At 39.4% G+C, this 16,267-nt stretch overlaps 1 protein-coding gene across 6 annotated transcripts in view; it reads right to left on the bottom strand.

Moving 5' to 3' along the window:
- The window catches only part of SPTLC3 (serine palmitoyltransferase long chain base subunit 3), a 127,764-nt gene that overhangs the window by 98,585 nt on the left and 12,912 nt on the right, over positions 1-16,267 (bottom strand). For all 6 annotated transcript variants that reach the window (XM_082359072.1, XM_082359073.1, XM_082359069.1 and 3 more), the window contains one exon: positions 3,120-3,302. In XM_082359072.1, coding sequence (XP_082215198.1) covers positions 3,120-3,302 — 183 coding nt within the window. The remainder of the gene's footprint in view (positions 1-3,119; positions 3,303-16,267) is intronic.

Below are 16,267 nucleotides of genomic sequence, written 5' to 3'. Positions count from 1 at the left end.
CATTGTTTCTAGTCTTGAATTGGAATTCCATCTCTAACGTCTATGTTTCTAGTCTTGAGTTGGAATTCCATCTCTAACATCTATTATTTTCTCTAAAGTTCTCTGTCCTCTTCTCAGCCTTTCTTTTTTTTCTTCCATGGACTTTCCCTGGGAGATCACATCCACTCCACTTCTATGGCTTTGCTTAATTTAATAACACTCCAGATATACCAAAGATGTCACAATATCCATCCGAAACTTTTCTCTGGAGGTCTAGACCTCTATAGCTGCCAGTTCTTTAAACTCAACTTGTCAAAAAGTGAATTGACCACTTTGCCCCCCCAACTGGATCTTCCTTCTCTATTTTCCATCTCAATAAATGATACCTCCTTCTTTATACCCAGTTGTCCAAGTCATAAACCTAGTGTGGGCTTTGATTTGTACATCTCCCTAATTCCCCAAGTCTAATCAATCATCCCTAACTCCACCTCTTTTCTTTTTTTATTGAAGTATAGTTGATTTATAAAGTTGTACTAGTTTCAGGCTTACAGCAAAGTGATTCAGTTATACATACATATTCTTTTCAGATTATAGGTTATTACAAGATTTTGAATATAGTTCCCTGTGCTATACAGTAGGTCCTTATTGTTTATCTATTTTGCATATAGTAGTGTGTATCTGTTAATCCCAACCTCCTAATTTATCCCTCACCGGCTCTTTCCCCTTTGGTAACCATAAGTTTGTTTCTATGTCTGTGAGTCTATTTCTATTTTGTAAATAAGTTCAGTTGTATCATTTGTTTAGATGCCACATATAAGTGATATCGTATGATATTTGTTTTTCTCTGTCTGACTTATTTCACTTAGTATGATAATCTCTAGGTCCATCCATGCTGCTGCAAATGGCATGGTTTCCTTCTTTCTTATAGCTGAGTAATCCTAACTCCATCTCTTAAACCTCTCTTGGCCTTGTCTATTATCACCATCCCTATTATCACTACCTTGGTCCCAGCCCAAGGGCTCATCTAGATTTTTTTTCAAACTGGACTTCTGCCTCAGCCTCTTAACTGATTTTCTTGGCCCCTATATTGTCGTCCTGTAAATCCATTTTTTATAGGGCAGTGAACATGATCTTTCTAATCTGCAAATCTGCATTCCTCTGCCTGAAATCCTTCAATGCCTTCCCATTGTTCTAATAAATGTCCGTGGCTTATAAAAACCCATTATAGTATGGTCCCTGCTTGCCTCTCAAGCAATCTTTCTCCCCACGTGCTCCCACTCTCACTAGCAACACTCTGGTCATTAGAATTCATTGTTTCCTTAAATGTACAATGCTTTCTCTTACCTCTGGGCCATTTTGCACCATATTTCCTCTCCTTGAAGACTCCTTCCAGCTCATCTTGTCTCACCCTTTGCCTTACTACTTACTCTTCAGCCCTTAGATGTCAATTTAACTTTCTCTTCCTCCCAGAAGTCTTCCCTGAACACCAAGTTCAGGTTAAATGTTTCTCTTCTTTGCTTCCTTGATGTCATCTACTTACCGCTATGGTACCTCATATCAAATTCCATTGCAACTGCTTTTTTTTTTATGGTTAGTTCTCTGAAGGCAAGAACCGTTATCTGCCTTAGTTATTCCTATATTCCAAGACTGTAATACAGTGCCTGGCACAAGATACGTGCTCCAAATGAACCTGACTTGATTAGTGAGTTAATGAATGCTTTGACACAAGCAGTGCCCTCTTCAGAGAGTGTCTTCCTTCTCACCCTTGCTCACTAGGCAAACTCCTGCTCACCGTGCAAGCCCCAATATCATGCCTTCCTGACTTCTTAAGAGAATCACAGGGCACAGATCCCTGTTTCCTATGTCATCTTCTGCCCCATCATCACTTTTTATCATTTGTTTCACTGGTGAGTCTGTTTTGCACACCAGACTTCAAATTCTCTCATGGAAGGACCTATATTTTCTTCTCTATTAGCCTCCATTACTTGGTAGAGAGCATATACTCAAATATTTGCTAAAGGTAGGAGAGAGTACAATAATAAAGCTGGGCCTGATTTTCTTCTGAAGGTGATATGCTTGACTTAAGGTAATTGCAAAGTAAGTGTTCTACATGATTTGTTCATGGTTATGTTACTGTAACAAGAGTTTAGCTTACCATGGGTACTAGTCACTAGGTTACAAGACTTGAAGTTCTCTCATTACATTGAAGTTCATGCCTTACCTATGTTCTTTGCTCAGATGTGTTCAAGGCTCCATCATGTGGAATAATCTATGGCCACAATCGTATATTCCAAAGCAAGTTTTAGGAAAAAGAGATTCATGGCATCATAAATCATTTGAACCAATTTTGGAAAACATGTTAAAAGGATGCAGGCTGTTCACAAGTCTCTTAATATTTTCCAGGTTGTCCTGTTAGCTCTATGTGAAAAGGGGATGATGTAGATTTTTATAGGTTAATTATTGAAAGTATCTAGATCAGTGGTTCTACACAGGGTGATTTTGCACTCTGTGAGGCATTTGGCAATGTCTGGAGGCATTTTTGATTGTCACAAGTATGTGGGAGAGTGCTAATTGCATCTAGTGGGTAAAGGTCAGGGATGCTGTTAAAAATTCTACAATGCACAGGGCAGCCTCCCATATCAAAGAATAATCCAGTCTGAAATGTCAATAGTGCCAAAGTTGAGAAATTCTGACCTAGATGAAATAAAAGTCCCACATTTCACTCAAACACACTTTCCTCTTCCAGGATAGAACATAAATAATACTCAACTGACAACTAGAAGACCAGAATACAGTTCCACTCATGTGCCCTCACTCTGATATTTTGATTTTTCACCTTTAAAATGCTATTTTAATGTTTATATCATGGGATCATTATAAAAATTAAATATGATAATGTACAAGAAAACCTTTAGTTCAGTCTGGCAAATAGTAGTTGCTCAATAAATATTTGTAAAAAACAAGTCCGTGAATACACAGGGAATGTTTGGGGGTTTATGGGGTGCAGGGGAATAGGATTTACCCTGGATAGTTCCTGAGTGTATCACTCTTTTTAGGATCTGTACACACATCACCACTTGTGAGAACACTTTACAGAAGAATTGGCATTGACAAAGACCCAGGGAGGTGTTCATACGTACTTTTTGCTCTTCTCTCTCTATGGCTGCATTGCATTTTTCTATTCCCCAGTTTCTCAAAAAATCTCTGAGATAGCCAAACAGCGTTCCAATTCCGTATCCCAAGTAAGTGAAAACCATAACATGTAGAGGTGCTTCCTCAAAGGATTCAACAACTGGCTTATAAAAATTTGAATTTCCATTTTGCTGAAAAGACAAAAGAAAGTGGAAAATTACCACTCTTCCATTACAATAAACTATGATATTAAAATTTTTGAACTTTCGACCTTTTACATTTCAAAGAACATATTTAAGATTGGAAAAACTGCTTGGAGAAAATTGGAAATCGATCATTGAAGAGAGTAATCAGCAATGTACATTTTATTTCACAAATCCTAATGAAATAATTAATTCAGGCAAAAATTCTCAACAGATTCTAAATCCATTAAGTGAAAAATTAATAAGCAATAGGGCTTTTGCAAGATGCCAAAGTATAACCCTATAAGTTACTCCCCAAACACAAACTTGGGGTTACACCTTAGCCAGGTGATCAAATTACATCACAGATGTTAGAACAACTCACCACTCTATGCTCTCGTCATGATGTAATATTTAATACACTGATGACATATTTAATCTGAATTTAGTCAAGCTCTAATATTTGACTTCCATTTTACAAGAAATATCAGGTAAATGACTTCATGAGGAAACAGATAATCCACAATGTGGGACTATTTATATGACAACTGGCTTGGTCTTTAAAAGCAAAACTTAAACGAGTGGGACTACATCAAACCAAAAAGCTTTTGCACAGCAAAAGAAATGATCCATGAAATGAAAAGGCAACCTACAGAATGAGAGAAAATATTTGCAAACCACATATCTGATAATAGGTTAATACCCAAAATATATAAGGAACTCATACAAGTAAAACAAACAAACAAACAAATAATCCAATTAAAAATGGGCAGAGGACCTGAATAAACATTTTCCCAAAGAAGACATCCAAGTGGCTAACAGTTATATGAAAAGGTGCTCAACATCACTAATCATCAGGGAATGCAAATCAAAATCACAATTAGATATCACCTGACACCTGCTAGCCCGGCTGTTACCAAGAAAAGAGAGATAACAAATGTTGGTGAGGATGTGGAGAAAAGGGAGCTCTTGTGGACTGCTAGTGGGAATGTAAATTGGTACAATCATTATGGAAAACAGTATGAAGTTTCCTCCAAAAATTAAAACCATTACCATATGACCCAGCAATCCCACTTCTGGGCATATATTCATAGGAAATGAAATCAGTATCTTGAAGAGATATTTGCACTTCCATGTTCACTGCAGCATTATTCACAACAGCTAAGATATAGAAATAATCTAAGTGTGTATTGATGGATGAATGGATAAAGAAAATGTGGGTTTTGTAAACACACACGAATTTTTTTTTTTAATATTAATTAATTAATTAATTTATTTTGGCTGTGTTGAGTCTTCGTTTCTGTGTGAGGGCTTTCTCTAGTTGCGGCAAGTGGGGGCCACTCTTCATCGCGGTGCGCAGGCCTCTCACTATCGCGGCCTCTCTTGTTGCGGAGCACAGGCTCCAGACGCGCAGGCTCAGTAATTGTGGCTCACGGGCCTAGCCGCTCCGCGGCATGTGGGATCTTCCCAGATCGGGGCTCGAACCCGTGTCCCCTGCATTGGTAGGCAGATTTTCAACCACTGCGCCGCCAGGGAAGCCCACACACACATGAATATTATTCAGCCACACACACAAAAGAAAATTCAGTCATTTCTGAAACATAGATGAACCTAGAGTACATTATGCTAAGTGAAATAAGCCAGACTCAAGAAGCCAAATACTGCCTTATCTCACTTATATGTGAAATCTAAAAAAGCTGAACTCACAGAAACAGAGAGTAGACTGGTGATTACCAGACAGTGGGTGGGGAAAACAGGGAGATGTTGGTCAAAGGGTACAAGCCTTCAGTTATAAGATGAAGAAGTTCCGGGGAGCTAATGTACGGCATGGTACCTATAGGTAGTAATGTTGTATAGTATACTTGAAATTTGCTAAAACAGTAGATCTAAAGTGTTCTCATCACACGCAGACACACACACACACACACAGGTAGCTAGGTGAGGTGATAGATGTGTTAATTGATTGCAGTAATAATTTCATAACGTATACATATATCAAATCATGTTGTACACCTCAAGTACATACAATTATTAGTTATTAACTATACCTCAATCAAGCTGGAAAAAAAAGAGTAAAGAGTGGGGAAGGGAACTTAAGAGACACCCAAGTACACTGTGTGTTCTTTCATTGGATCCTCTTTTTTTGTTTTTTGTAAAAAAAACTGGTAAAAAATACATATTTTGAACAACTGTGGAAATCTAAATATGGACTGGAAATATATATTATTGAGGAGTTAATTTTGTTAGGAGTGAGAGTAGTAGTATAGTTATGTGGGAGGATTTCTTTTAAATTAATTAATTAATTAATTTATTTTTGGCTGTGTTGGGTCTTCGTTTCTGTGTGAGGGCTTTCTCTAGTTGCGGCAAGCGGGGGCCACACTTCATCGCGGTGCGCGGGCCTCTCACTATCGCGGCCTCTCTTGTTGCGGAGCACAGGCTCCAGATGCGCAGGCTCAGTAGTTGTGGCTCACGGGCCTAGTTGCTCCGCGGCATGTGGGATCTTCCCAGACCAGGGCTCAAACCCGTGTCCCCTGCATTGGCAGGCAGATTCTCAACCACTGCGCCACCATGGAAGCCTGGGAGGATGTTTTAATCTTTGTCAATGCATGCTGAAGGATTAAGGAGGGTGAAGTGTTATAACAGCTCTAATTTTCTTTCAAGTGGTTCATCAAAAATTAAACACATACATATACAATTTTGGGAAAATGTTGAATCTAGATGGAGGTTATACTGGTGGGCGATTGTTATATTGTTACATTATTTTTTCATTTTTCTGCATGTTTGAAAATTTTCATAATAAAAAGTCAAAGTAAATATTTCTCTCATTTATTTTAGGTGTCACCATGCCAGTGGAAAGTAGACTTTTGATATCAAACCATTCTTATTCCTGCTTAATTGATTTTCACACAGTAGCTCAATGTTTGCTCAATGCATTAGTGAATAAATTATTCTTAACACTACTAATTAAGTTTTTGTCCTTAATAAATATTTGTACATTTATTCAGTTTTTTATTCAACAAATATAATACAATCCTTGGATTACCCATTTCCCAATGAGATGATCCATAAGAAGTGTTTTGACCATTTTTAGTGATTTACAGGAAACTGTCAAATGTCTACTAATACTTAATTTATTAATTTAGCTTACACTAAATGTATTATATACACTATAATATACACATATACATATATATAATATACAATATATATAATATACAATATAATATACAATATGTATACAAAATATACAATATAATATACATATATACATTATATTATATGTATTATATAAAAATTATGTTAATTAGAAATAATGTTTTTGCTACTCTCATACTATAAGCACCATCAGATTCCACAAACACAGTTTTCTAGACTATATTGCCTTTATTTCCTCTATTCTGTTTGAGATGCAGTAGTTTTGGAATCTGTGTGACAGTCCCTGGAAGTTTTATCCCAAGCCACAAAATATGTGACAATCAAAAAAAATCTATCTGATAGATGAATATTTTTTATTTATACTACTTGTTTTTAAAGTAATTTTTAAAAAGCCCTTTTATAATGAGATTTTACACTTGAATTGCTCAGTCAAAAGCCCACAAAATACTATTAAATCTTATTAAAATTCCTTAACTCCTTATTATCCATTATACCAGTGTTGTAACTGAGCAGCGCCCTATGAAGCCTTCCCAGAATAGACCCACCCCATGTCATCCACCTGCCGTTTTTCTGTAGAAAATCTTTAGTCAAAGAATAAATTTAATCAGAGAAGTGAGAAAATGCAGAAAGAAAGGAAAACAGTCAAGCAAGACAAAATAATAATACTTTAGCCAATAAACAAACTCAAGGACCTTTAGTTCTTCCTCAAGGACTATAGATAATATTCTGAGCCATGTCCTTTGAGCTGTTTTGCAGATACTGAAGCCCCCAGCAGGTGGGAGCAGTTAACTGTATGCTGCCCACAAGCACGTAGACCCCAGACCAGTTGGAACCAGGAGGTCGAGGATGCTGATTCCTCATTACTTCACCACCGACCAGTCAGAAGAATGCCCACGAGCTGACCATGCCCTGCTTTTTGAACACTGTAAGACTCCTCACTACCCCTTCCAGGGTGGGACACACAGTTTGGCGGGCATTAGCCCACCGTGACCCCCTTTGCCTGGCAAAGTAATAAAGCTATTCTTTTCTACTTCACCCAAAAGTCTGTCTCCACGTTTCTATTCAGCACCAGAGCACAGAGGCCGAGTTTTGGCAACAGTGTCTTCTCCAGACAAACCAAGCTAACATTAATGCACGTTGCTTTTGTCTAATATCTTCCCCAAATGCTACTGGGTGGTTTAAAATAATTAAAGTGAGAGATCATTGCATAATATGAGGTCTTGAATGGAAGGTGAAGGAACGAATATAACAAATACCTTGTATTTGGGAACATAGGGCACTAATTGGATGTCTTGCATGAACCGGCAACATGCTAGGTTCTGGGAATTCCAAGATGAATGAGACAGACCCCGTCCCTGCTCCTGAGTCCTTGACCTCCCTCTACGCCCTCACACCAGTCGTAGGTCTGATGGATGGCCAACCTTCCTAGTCTAGTGTGAAAGTTTGGCTCCCTTCCTGGGTTCTGTTCTGTCTGTGAACTTTGAACTGCATCCATCTCTAGCATGCCTGGTGACTTCCTGGCCCAGTTAAGATCCACCTCCTGGTTCTTTCCACATCATGGGGATACCCAAGGGGCTTCCTTCCTTCCTGGAGTTGTCCAGACTGTAGCAAAAGGGGCTGAGAGCCTCATGAAAAAGGTTTGACGAACTTTTGTGACTGGTTCGGTATGAGGTCAAGGAAGAGGCCATGACAGTATCTGCAAGGAGTGTTATAGGAATGTGGGTAAGAAGAAAGTGGAGATTAGAAGGAGGACTGCTTGTGGGGGAAGACAATCAGTATGCACAGGACCTGCTGAGTTGGGGTGGTGTCTGCTTGCATAAATGGGGGTATTTGTGGGCAGTTAGAGGTGCAGGAAAAGAGAAAGGCCTGGCTGAAGTATACGATCTAGGACTCAACTACTCTGAGGCCCAGCGTGAGCCACGGTTAAAGGCAAACGTGATAAAGCACAAAATAAAAAGAAGAGCAGGAAGCTTGGGACCAAAATTTGGGACCCCCTGATTTTAAGGGCACCGTAGACGAAGAAGGGTGAGTGAAGGGCATCCAGTGTGGGTGACTTCAGAACCTTGATTTAATGTGCTCACAAATGAACCCCTTGGGCTGACTTAGAGGATGGCTGAGTCACATAGGCACATATAAAAAGAGAAACTTCCAGGACATTCAACGCCATCCTGTGAGGATCAGTGGGTTTTCCCCTTTTCCTTACCTGGCCCTGTAGCCATTTCTGAGCTCCATATATGGCCAAATCAATGGGAACTTTCTGCTTGAATTGGTTCTCAGGCAAAGCTGCACTGTATATAAGAGACTGTCTACCTAGATGCAGATAAAACCCTCAGCTGGGTGCACAGACTGGGCTTGTGTAACTATTTCTTTCTTTCTTTCTTTTTTTTTTTTTTTTGTTCCTGTGACTTGTTCTGGGAGATAGTTATATCACAAAGGAGAAGTTTCCAACAATGTCTGTCGGCGGCAACTGCTACCTACTTTACTCTCTCACATATAACTTTATTTATTTTTAATTTAGTTTAATGTAATTTTGTTTGGCAGAGAGAAAAAGAGATACCTTCATGGAGAGCAACATTATTTGGAAATGTATAGGTCTTTCTTAACAGATGAAAATTGACGCATTTACCGAAATTCTTTATTTAAAATTGAAATAGGTCACACCTCTTGGAAAAGGTTTCTCAGTCTGGGGTTGGATAGTACTTTTGAAATATGAGAATCGGTCCTATCAAAGTAAACAAAACCTAAATCTTGCTTAATACATTTGCTAGCCAAGGTCAACACAGCATGGTAATCTGTAATGCACTTCCTTTGTTTGTTCTACCTGCTGGAAATACAGCTTTTGATGTTCTACTTTTTCTTTCATAGTGTTGAAAATAAATAGATCCTGAGCCACCTTTCCCAGAGTGCCCGGTCATCTGGTACTCTGTGACACCCTGGAGGTTGTTTACGTGTTGTAATCCTGTCACATCTAGAAATAAACAATGTTGGGATGTCCTGGAAGGATGATTACTCTTCCATTCAAATTAGCAGGTCTTTTACTGCCTGTCTGTTTTGCACTGTCCTAGGCTAATATTAGAGGGGATAGGAAATCAGTAAATATAGTCTCTTTCTCCCAGAATTGGTAGCATAATTGTGTGTGTGGTGGGGGGAGGGGAGCGAGCATAATCATAACATAGAGCAAAAAGTAAACGTCGTAAGAGTGACACAAATGGAGGGACCGTATCACATTGGGCAATCAGGAGTGGCTTCCTGAAGGAGGGGGCATTTGAGCCCAGTGTTGGTGGGAGGCAGAGCATGATGGTGGAGAGAACTTAGGCAGGAGGGAGAATGCCTGGGTTCAAATCCTGGCACTTTCACTTGCTGACTGTAAGACATTGTGCAAGTCAGCTAATTTCCCTCGGTCTCAAATGCCTCCAGTGGAAAATGGACTAGTAAAGTTTGTTTTGAAAATGAAATGGGATAATATATGCAAAGTACCTGCCCCAGGGTAAACACTTATTAAATGTTCAGATTTTCATGAAATCTTCTGAGTAGAGAAGTTAGAGGAAACTGTTAGAATGGATGATGCTACTTTTAGAGAAATATTTGGGAAAGAAGAGAAAGAATAGGTATAGAGCCTTGGCCAGTACCTACACACAGGGAGAAGCGGGAGAGCAAGGATCCACTGGAGGCAGTAAGTGTGAGGGGGAAGAAGGGTGGGGATTAGAGGCATGGGGGGCTGAGATATTGAACTTGAGAGAGACCATGATGCTTGGGTCATCTGGAATTGCAGCAACCATTTGTGGCCACAAGATGAAGATATTTAGTTATGCACAAAAGATGGTATTGATAGAAAGAAGAGATGGAAAGCCCTGAGGTCCTTAATGAGACTCTTCCCAACTCTAGACTCTTCCCAACTCTAGATTCTTATTATGTGAGAATAACAAAATCTTATTTTTAATCTACTTATATTTGAGTCTTCCACTACTGGCAGACGCAAGGATCCCGTCGGATCAGTTCTCATCCCCAGTCAAGGGAGTAACAAGAATTGTAGACTAGATGAGAGGCTGGTGGAGAGGGATGGGACTGATGCTCATCTAGTACACATGATATACTCATTTCAGTTGTTTATCTCAAGCATCCTTTCTGATTGGTTAATGAATGCCCTGTTCTGACTGGTAAGTATACATTCCTTACTGTGTGTGTGTGTTTGTGTGTGTGTGTGTGTGTGTGTGTGTGTGTGTGTGTGTATGTACATGTATGTATATTCCTTACTGTGTGTGTGTATGTATGTACGTATGTGTGTGTATGTGCATGTAAATACATATGTATATACATACATATGTGTATGTATATATATGCATGTATGTATGTGTGTGTGTGTGTGTGTGTGTGTGTGTGTGTGTATATATATATATTTATTTATTTAATTTTCATCCTTAATGACAGGTAAAATTCAAAGCAACTCTTTCCTCAGTGGAATCCTCTACTTTTACTCTAAAACATTTGAGAGTCTTATTGGTTTCAAAGTTACCATTTATTTCTCTTCTAAAATACTTTGGAATGTCAATTAGATCTGGCTGAAGTTATACAAAATGATGCAGCACCAAAACTCATGAAAGTGGAATGATACATGAATGATGAGAATACACAGCTCTACCTTAGTAGAGAGGGTACTTAATGTGTTAAAGTTGTCTGGGATTTTAAGAAATAAGTATTTTAACCACAGCCTTCTGTCATGTATTTTGTAGATATAAATGTTTAGAAATGCTTTATGAAGTTCATATGCCTCAGTCTAGTCTAACTCATCATCTTGTCACAAATAGGTGAGCTGCTTTCATTCCAAACCCTGATTTTTATCCCCTCCAAAACCTTCTTTCGTGCTGCCACTTTCCTGTAATTTCTTCAGTTTCTACTCCTTTTCCTAACTGTCCTCTGCTGCCCTCCTCCCTCACCTCCACCCCACACACATAGACACCTTGGCTTGCCTAATATCCACTGTTTAAGACCCAGTTCTGGCTTCATTTCTTAAAAAGATCCAGGCTAGGTGTTCTCACTACATAATACCATTATAACACTTACCACTTTGTATTACAATAATATTTTTAGGAAGACAAGTTATTTAATAAAAGGACAGAAAATAAAGGATCACTTGCAAAAAATAATAGCTTTTATTATCTCTCACTCAGGCCTTTTGAATATTTCAAATATTTTCACACTATTGTCCATTGTGGTGGAGACTGGCTGTGCATCAGACCATTTCCCTCTCCTCTTTCTCATGGCCGGGCTACATGCCCCACGACCCTTGCAGACATGCGTGGCCATACGGCTGACCAATGTGAAGTTGGTAGAAGTGAAATGTGCCATTTCTGTGCCTGGCCCACAAGAGCTTCTCTCATGATCCATCTTTTTCTCTTTCTCCTATTGTCATCTGAATTCTGATGGCCAAGGTGACCTTGGAAGCCACACAGTGTCATCTGCAGAGCTTTGTCAGCCTGGTGCCCTGAATTACCATGTGGAGCAGAGTCTTTACCTCCTCTCCCTCCAGCTTCCTGTCACTGCCCATAAGACTTAATATGAGTGAGAAATAAACTTCTATTGGGTTATGCCACTGAGATGTGGTGGCTCATTTTTTATGTCATCTAGTATTACCTTAATGAATAGATACTATAAGAATTGTGTTAAAATTCTTTCATGTCTAAATCTTGTTTAGAAGCATTTGGAAGGAAGTCTGAGAACTGAGTTACTTCCCAAGCAAAAGGGTGCATCAGGACCTGTCTGCACTGGCCAACATTCAAATTTAAATCTGGGGAATGTAAACTGGTGCAGCCACTATGGAAAACAGTATGGAGGTTCCTCAAAAAACTAAAAATAGAACAACAATATGATCCAACAGTCCCACTCCTGGGTAATTATCTGAAGAAAATGAAAACATTGATTTGAAAAGATATATGTACCCCAATGTATGAGTGTCCATATATATATATATATATATATATATATATATATATATATATATATAACAGAATATTACTCAGCTATAAAAAAAGAATGGAATTTTGCCATTTGCAACAACATGGGTAGACCTGGAGGATATTACATGTAGAGAAGTAAGTCAGACAGAGAAAGACAAATACTGTATATTCTCATTTATATGTGGACGCTAAAAAAATGAAACAAATGAATATAACAAAACAGAAGTAGACTAATAGATACAAAGAACAGATTAGTGGTTACCAGTGCACTGGGGAGGGGCAAGATAGGGGAAGGTGATTAAGATGTATAAACTACTATGTATGAAATAAATAAGATACAAGGATGTAATGTACAGCACAGGGAATATAACTGATATTTTATAATAACTTTAAATGGAGTATAATTTATAAAAATATAAAATCATTATGTTGTACACCTGAAACTAGTATAACATTGTAAATCAACTGTACTTTAATTTAAAAAAAGATGGAATGAGATAATCAATCAGTCAATCAATAAATCTGGTGAAGTTGTCAAAGATTCAATTCTTGATTTATTGAGCATCTCTGAGTGTTAGGTGGTGCATGACAGAAAGAAGTACGTTATAAGACTTAGGCTTCAGGGACCACAGAAATCAGCGAGAGAGACAGACAGATTATAATCATGGAACTTTTTGAGGGGACAATTTCTTTATGTATGAACTACTCCAACCTTTCTTTGTAGTGATGCACAAGTTCAGTCACTGAGAGGCTAAGTTGCTTTCCCATCATCTTGGTTTTCCCATCCACCACCAGAGAAGTTAGCGAACAAGTCAGGGAAGCCCATGAAGAGTCCCAGCTTCCACATTTCCAGATTGGGAAGTCAGGGTTTCACAGAAAAGGCAGGATGGCTTGGAGGGGACTAAATGGAGTCCCTAGCAGTGTGCCCCATGAAAATCTGCTGTAGGATTGAGTGAATGAGAGGGAAAAAGGGGGCCAAGACTGGGAAATGTTGAGCAAGGAGGTGAGGGCCTTCCAGGACAGGAGAACCAGCATGGGCACTTGCTAGTGAGTAGAAATGAGAGGAACGGGACCTTGCAAGGACTTCTGGCTGGACCTCATGTGTTGCCTGCTTGGAGATGTGGTGTGTAGTGCCTGCTGAAATTGAACAGGTCTTCTCTGCAGGGTAAGCCAGACTTTCTGTTTCAAAGAGCAGTGAAAAAGAAATGCAGGGAAAAAAGATTTGTAGGATCCCAGGATCCCACCTGGGATGACAGCTGGCGTGGAGGCCCTAAAGTCAGTTGGACATAATTGAACTTTGGAACAAAGTGGCTGTCCTTCACCACCCTGCAATGACTGCAGTCTTCTAATTTTACTCACAACCAGCTGGATCACTTGAGAGGCACAGAGCTTTTCTGAAGTTATCCTGATAAACCAGAGAAAACAATGCATTGTTGTTTTAATACCATTGAAATTAACTACTACCTACTATCTTCTTGTTCAGTTATGATGTTCTCAGTCCAGGTGAGAACAGTGCTTATCTCTGAGGTGCTCAAAGCTTTTGTGGCCATGATTTTATTTACTTACATGATATTCCTAAGAGGTAGGTTGTGGATAGCTGTAATAGAATTAGAATTATCTTCACTTAATAGGACAGTCACAGGGCATTAAGCAATTTCCCCAAGGTTATAAAGCAGGCAAAGTCAGGATGAAGTTGAATTTCTCAAGTCCACAGCACCAGGGTTGAATCAGAAAGAAGCTTTAAGTTAGACCTTTGAGATGTGACAGATTGGAACATGTTTCAGAAATAGCCATGGGGCTGACTCTTTGTCCTTCCCAGGTGGGTACTGGCAGTTGTCAACACTCGTGGGAAGGCTGACTGCCATGTGCATGCATCTGTGCTAGGCACTGGATCATTTAGGTAGTTTCTCTTACGGCTTCCATCCCCATGGAACTCATGCACTAAGGTGGGGATAAAACGTGTGTACAGAAATACAACACTTCAGGATTAGAGAGCAAGAAGTCTCCAGTGGCAACATCCCAGAAGTCTAATGTCATTCCATATTTATACATTTGTTCATTTTTTTCCTTCTTTTATTTATTTACGTTTTTAATTGCAGTAGAGTTGATTTACAATGTTGTGTTAGTTTCAGCAAAGTGCTTCAGTTATACACACATACACACACATATATATATTCTTTTTCACATTCTTTTCCATTTTAGGTTATTACAAGATATTGAATACAGTTCCCTGTGCCATACAGTAGGTCCTTGTTGGTTATCTATTTTATATATAGTAGTGTGTATCTGTTAATTCCAAACTCCTAATTTATCCCTCCCCCCCACCTTTCCCCTTTGGTGACCATGTTTGTCTTTTATATCTGTGAGTCTATTTCTGTTTTGTAAATAAGTTCACTTGTATCCTTTTTTTAGATTCCACATATAAGTGATATCATATGATATTTGTCTTTCTCTGTCTTACTTCACTTAGTATGATCATCTCTAGGCATATTTGTTCATTCATTCATCCAACAAACACATATTGAGTACATACTCCGTGCTAGCTACTGTGCTCTGTCTAGGTGACACAGTGGTGACCAGGAAGGACAGGACCCCTGACCTCATGACAGTGATGGTCTATATGTGAACCTCCCAATACAATAATCATTAGCCACATGTGGCTACTTACATCAAACTTAAATCATTCAAGTTAAACACATTTAGAGATTTAGGTTCTCAGTTGCATGAGCCACATTTCAAATGTTGGACAACCACACGTGGCTGCTGGCTACCTTACTGGGTGGGACGGTCACACAGTATTTTTGTCATCACAGCAGGTTCCGTTGTTCTGAGGTCTGCAAATTGTGGCCCACAAGGCAGATCTGGCCTACCCCTTGCTTTTGCTATTTTCTCTCAAAATAAAGTTTTATTGGAACACAGTGACACCCGTTTGTTTATTGCTGTCCATGGCTGCTTTCACACTGCAAAGGCAGAGTTGAGTAACTGTGGTAGGGACTTCGTGTCTCAAAGAACTGAAAATATTTACTGTCTGGCCTGTTACAGAGAAAGTTTGCCAACCCCTGGTCTAGATGGAAATACAGACCAGAGCAAACACTTACAAAAAGGGAAATGAAGAATAAGTCAGGGACCTATGGAGTGGGTAGGACGGGATCTGACATAGTCCAGGAAAAGAGAAAGGCCTCCCTAAAGAAGATGATGTTTAAAATAAGATCTGAATAGTCAGTAGGAGTTGATGAGGCACAGTGTTCCCAGCAGGAGGAAGAACCCGAAGAACTGTGGGGAGGGAAGGGGGTAGGGTGGTGGGCTGGCAGGGGTAGTGAGGGGGCAGGCATGGCTGCAGGTCGGTTCTAAAAGGGGAACTCCATCCACTTTGTCCATCATTAGTACTCCAGGGCTTAGAAGGGCATCTGATACGAAGTAGGCATCCAATAAATCTTGGATGAATCAATGGATGAATCGGCGGGGAGGTTGTGCAGAGTTCTTAAACCGAGCTTAGGACCACAGGCTTGATCCTGACAAGGGAAGCCATTGACGAGCTGTAAGCAAATGCCGGCCTAAAAACTTGATCTGATACGTGTTTTCAAAAGGCCCCCTGCAAAGCCATGCATGTGAATGGGTCTTCGGGGAGCCCTGACATACCAGTGATTCACAGTGATTCATGGTTGTAAGGTCGGTAATTTTGAGAAAGATAAATATCATATGATACCGCTTATATGCAGAATCTTAAGAAAGATGATACAAATGAACTTATTTGCAAAACAGAGACTCACAGACTTAGAGAATGAACTTATGGTTACTGGGGGAAAAGGATAGGGGGTGGAGGGATAGATTGGGAGTTTGGGATTGACATATACACACTGCTAT

The sequence above is a fragment of the Balaenoptera borealis genome (genome assembly GCF_965194805.1).
Source record: "Balaenoptera borealis genome assembly, chromosome: 16".
Taxonomy (NCBI): domain Eukaryota; kingdom Metazoa; phylum Chordata; class Mammalia; order Artiodactyla; family Balaenopteridae; genus Balaenoptera; species Balaenoptera borealis.
Note: the sequence above shows the minus strand (reverse complement) of the source record. Positions and strands in the feature narration are given on the sequence as shown.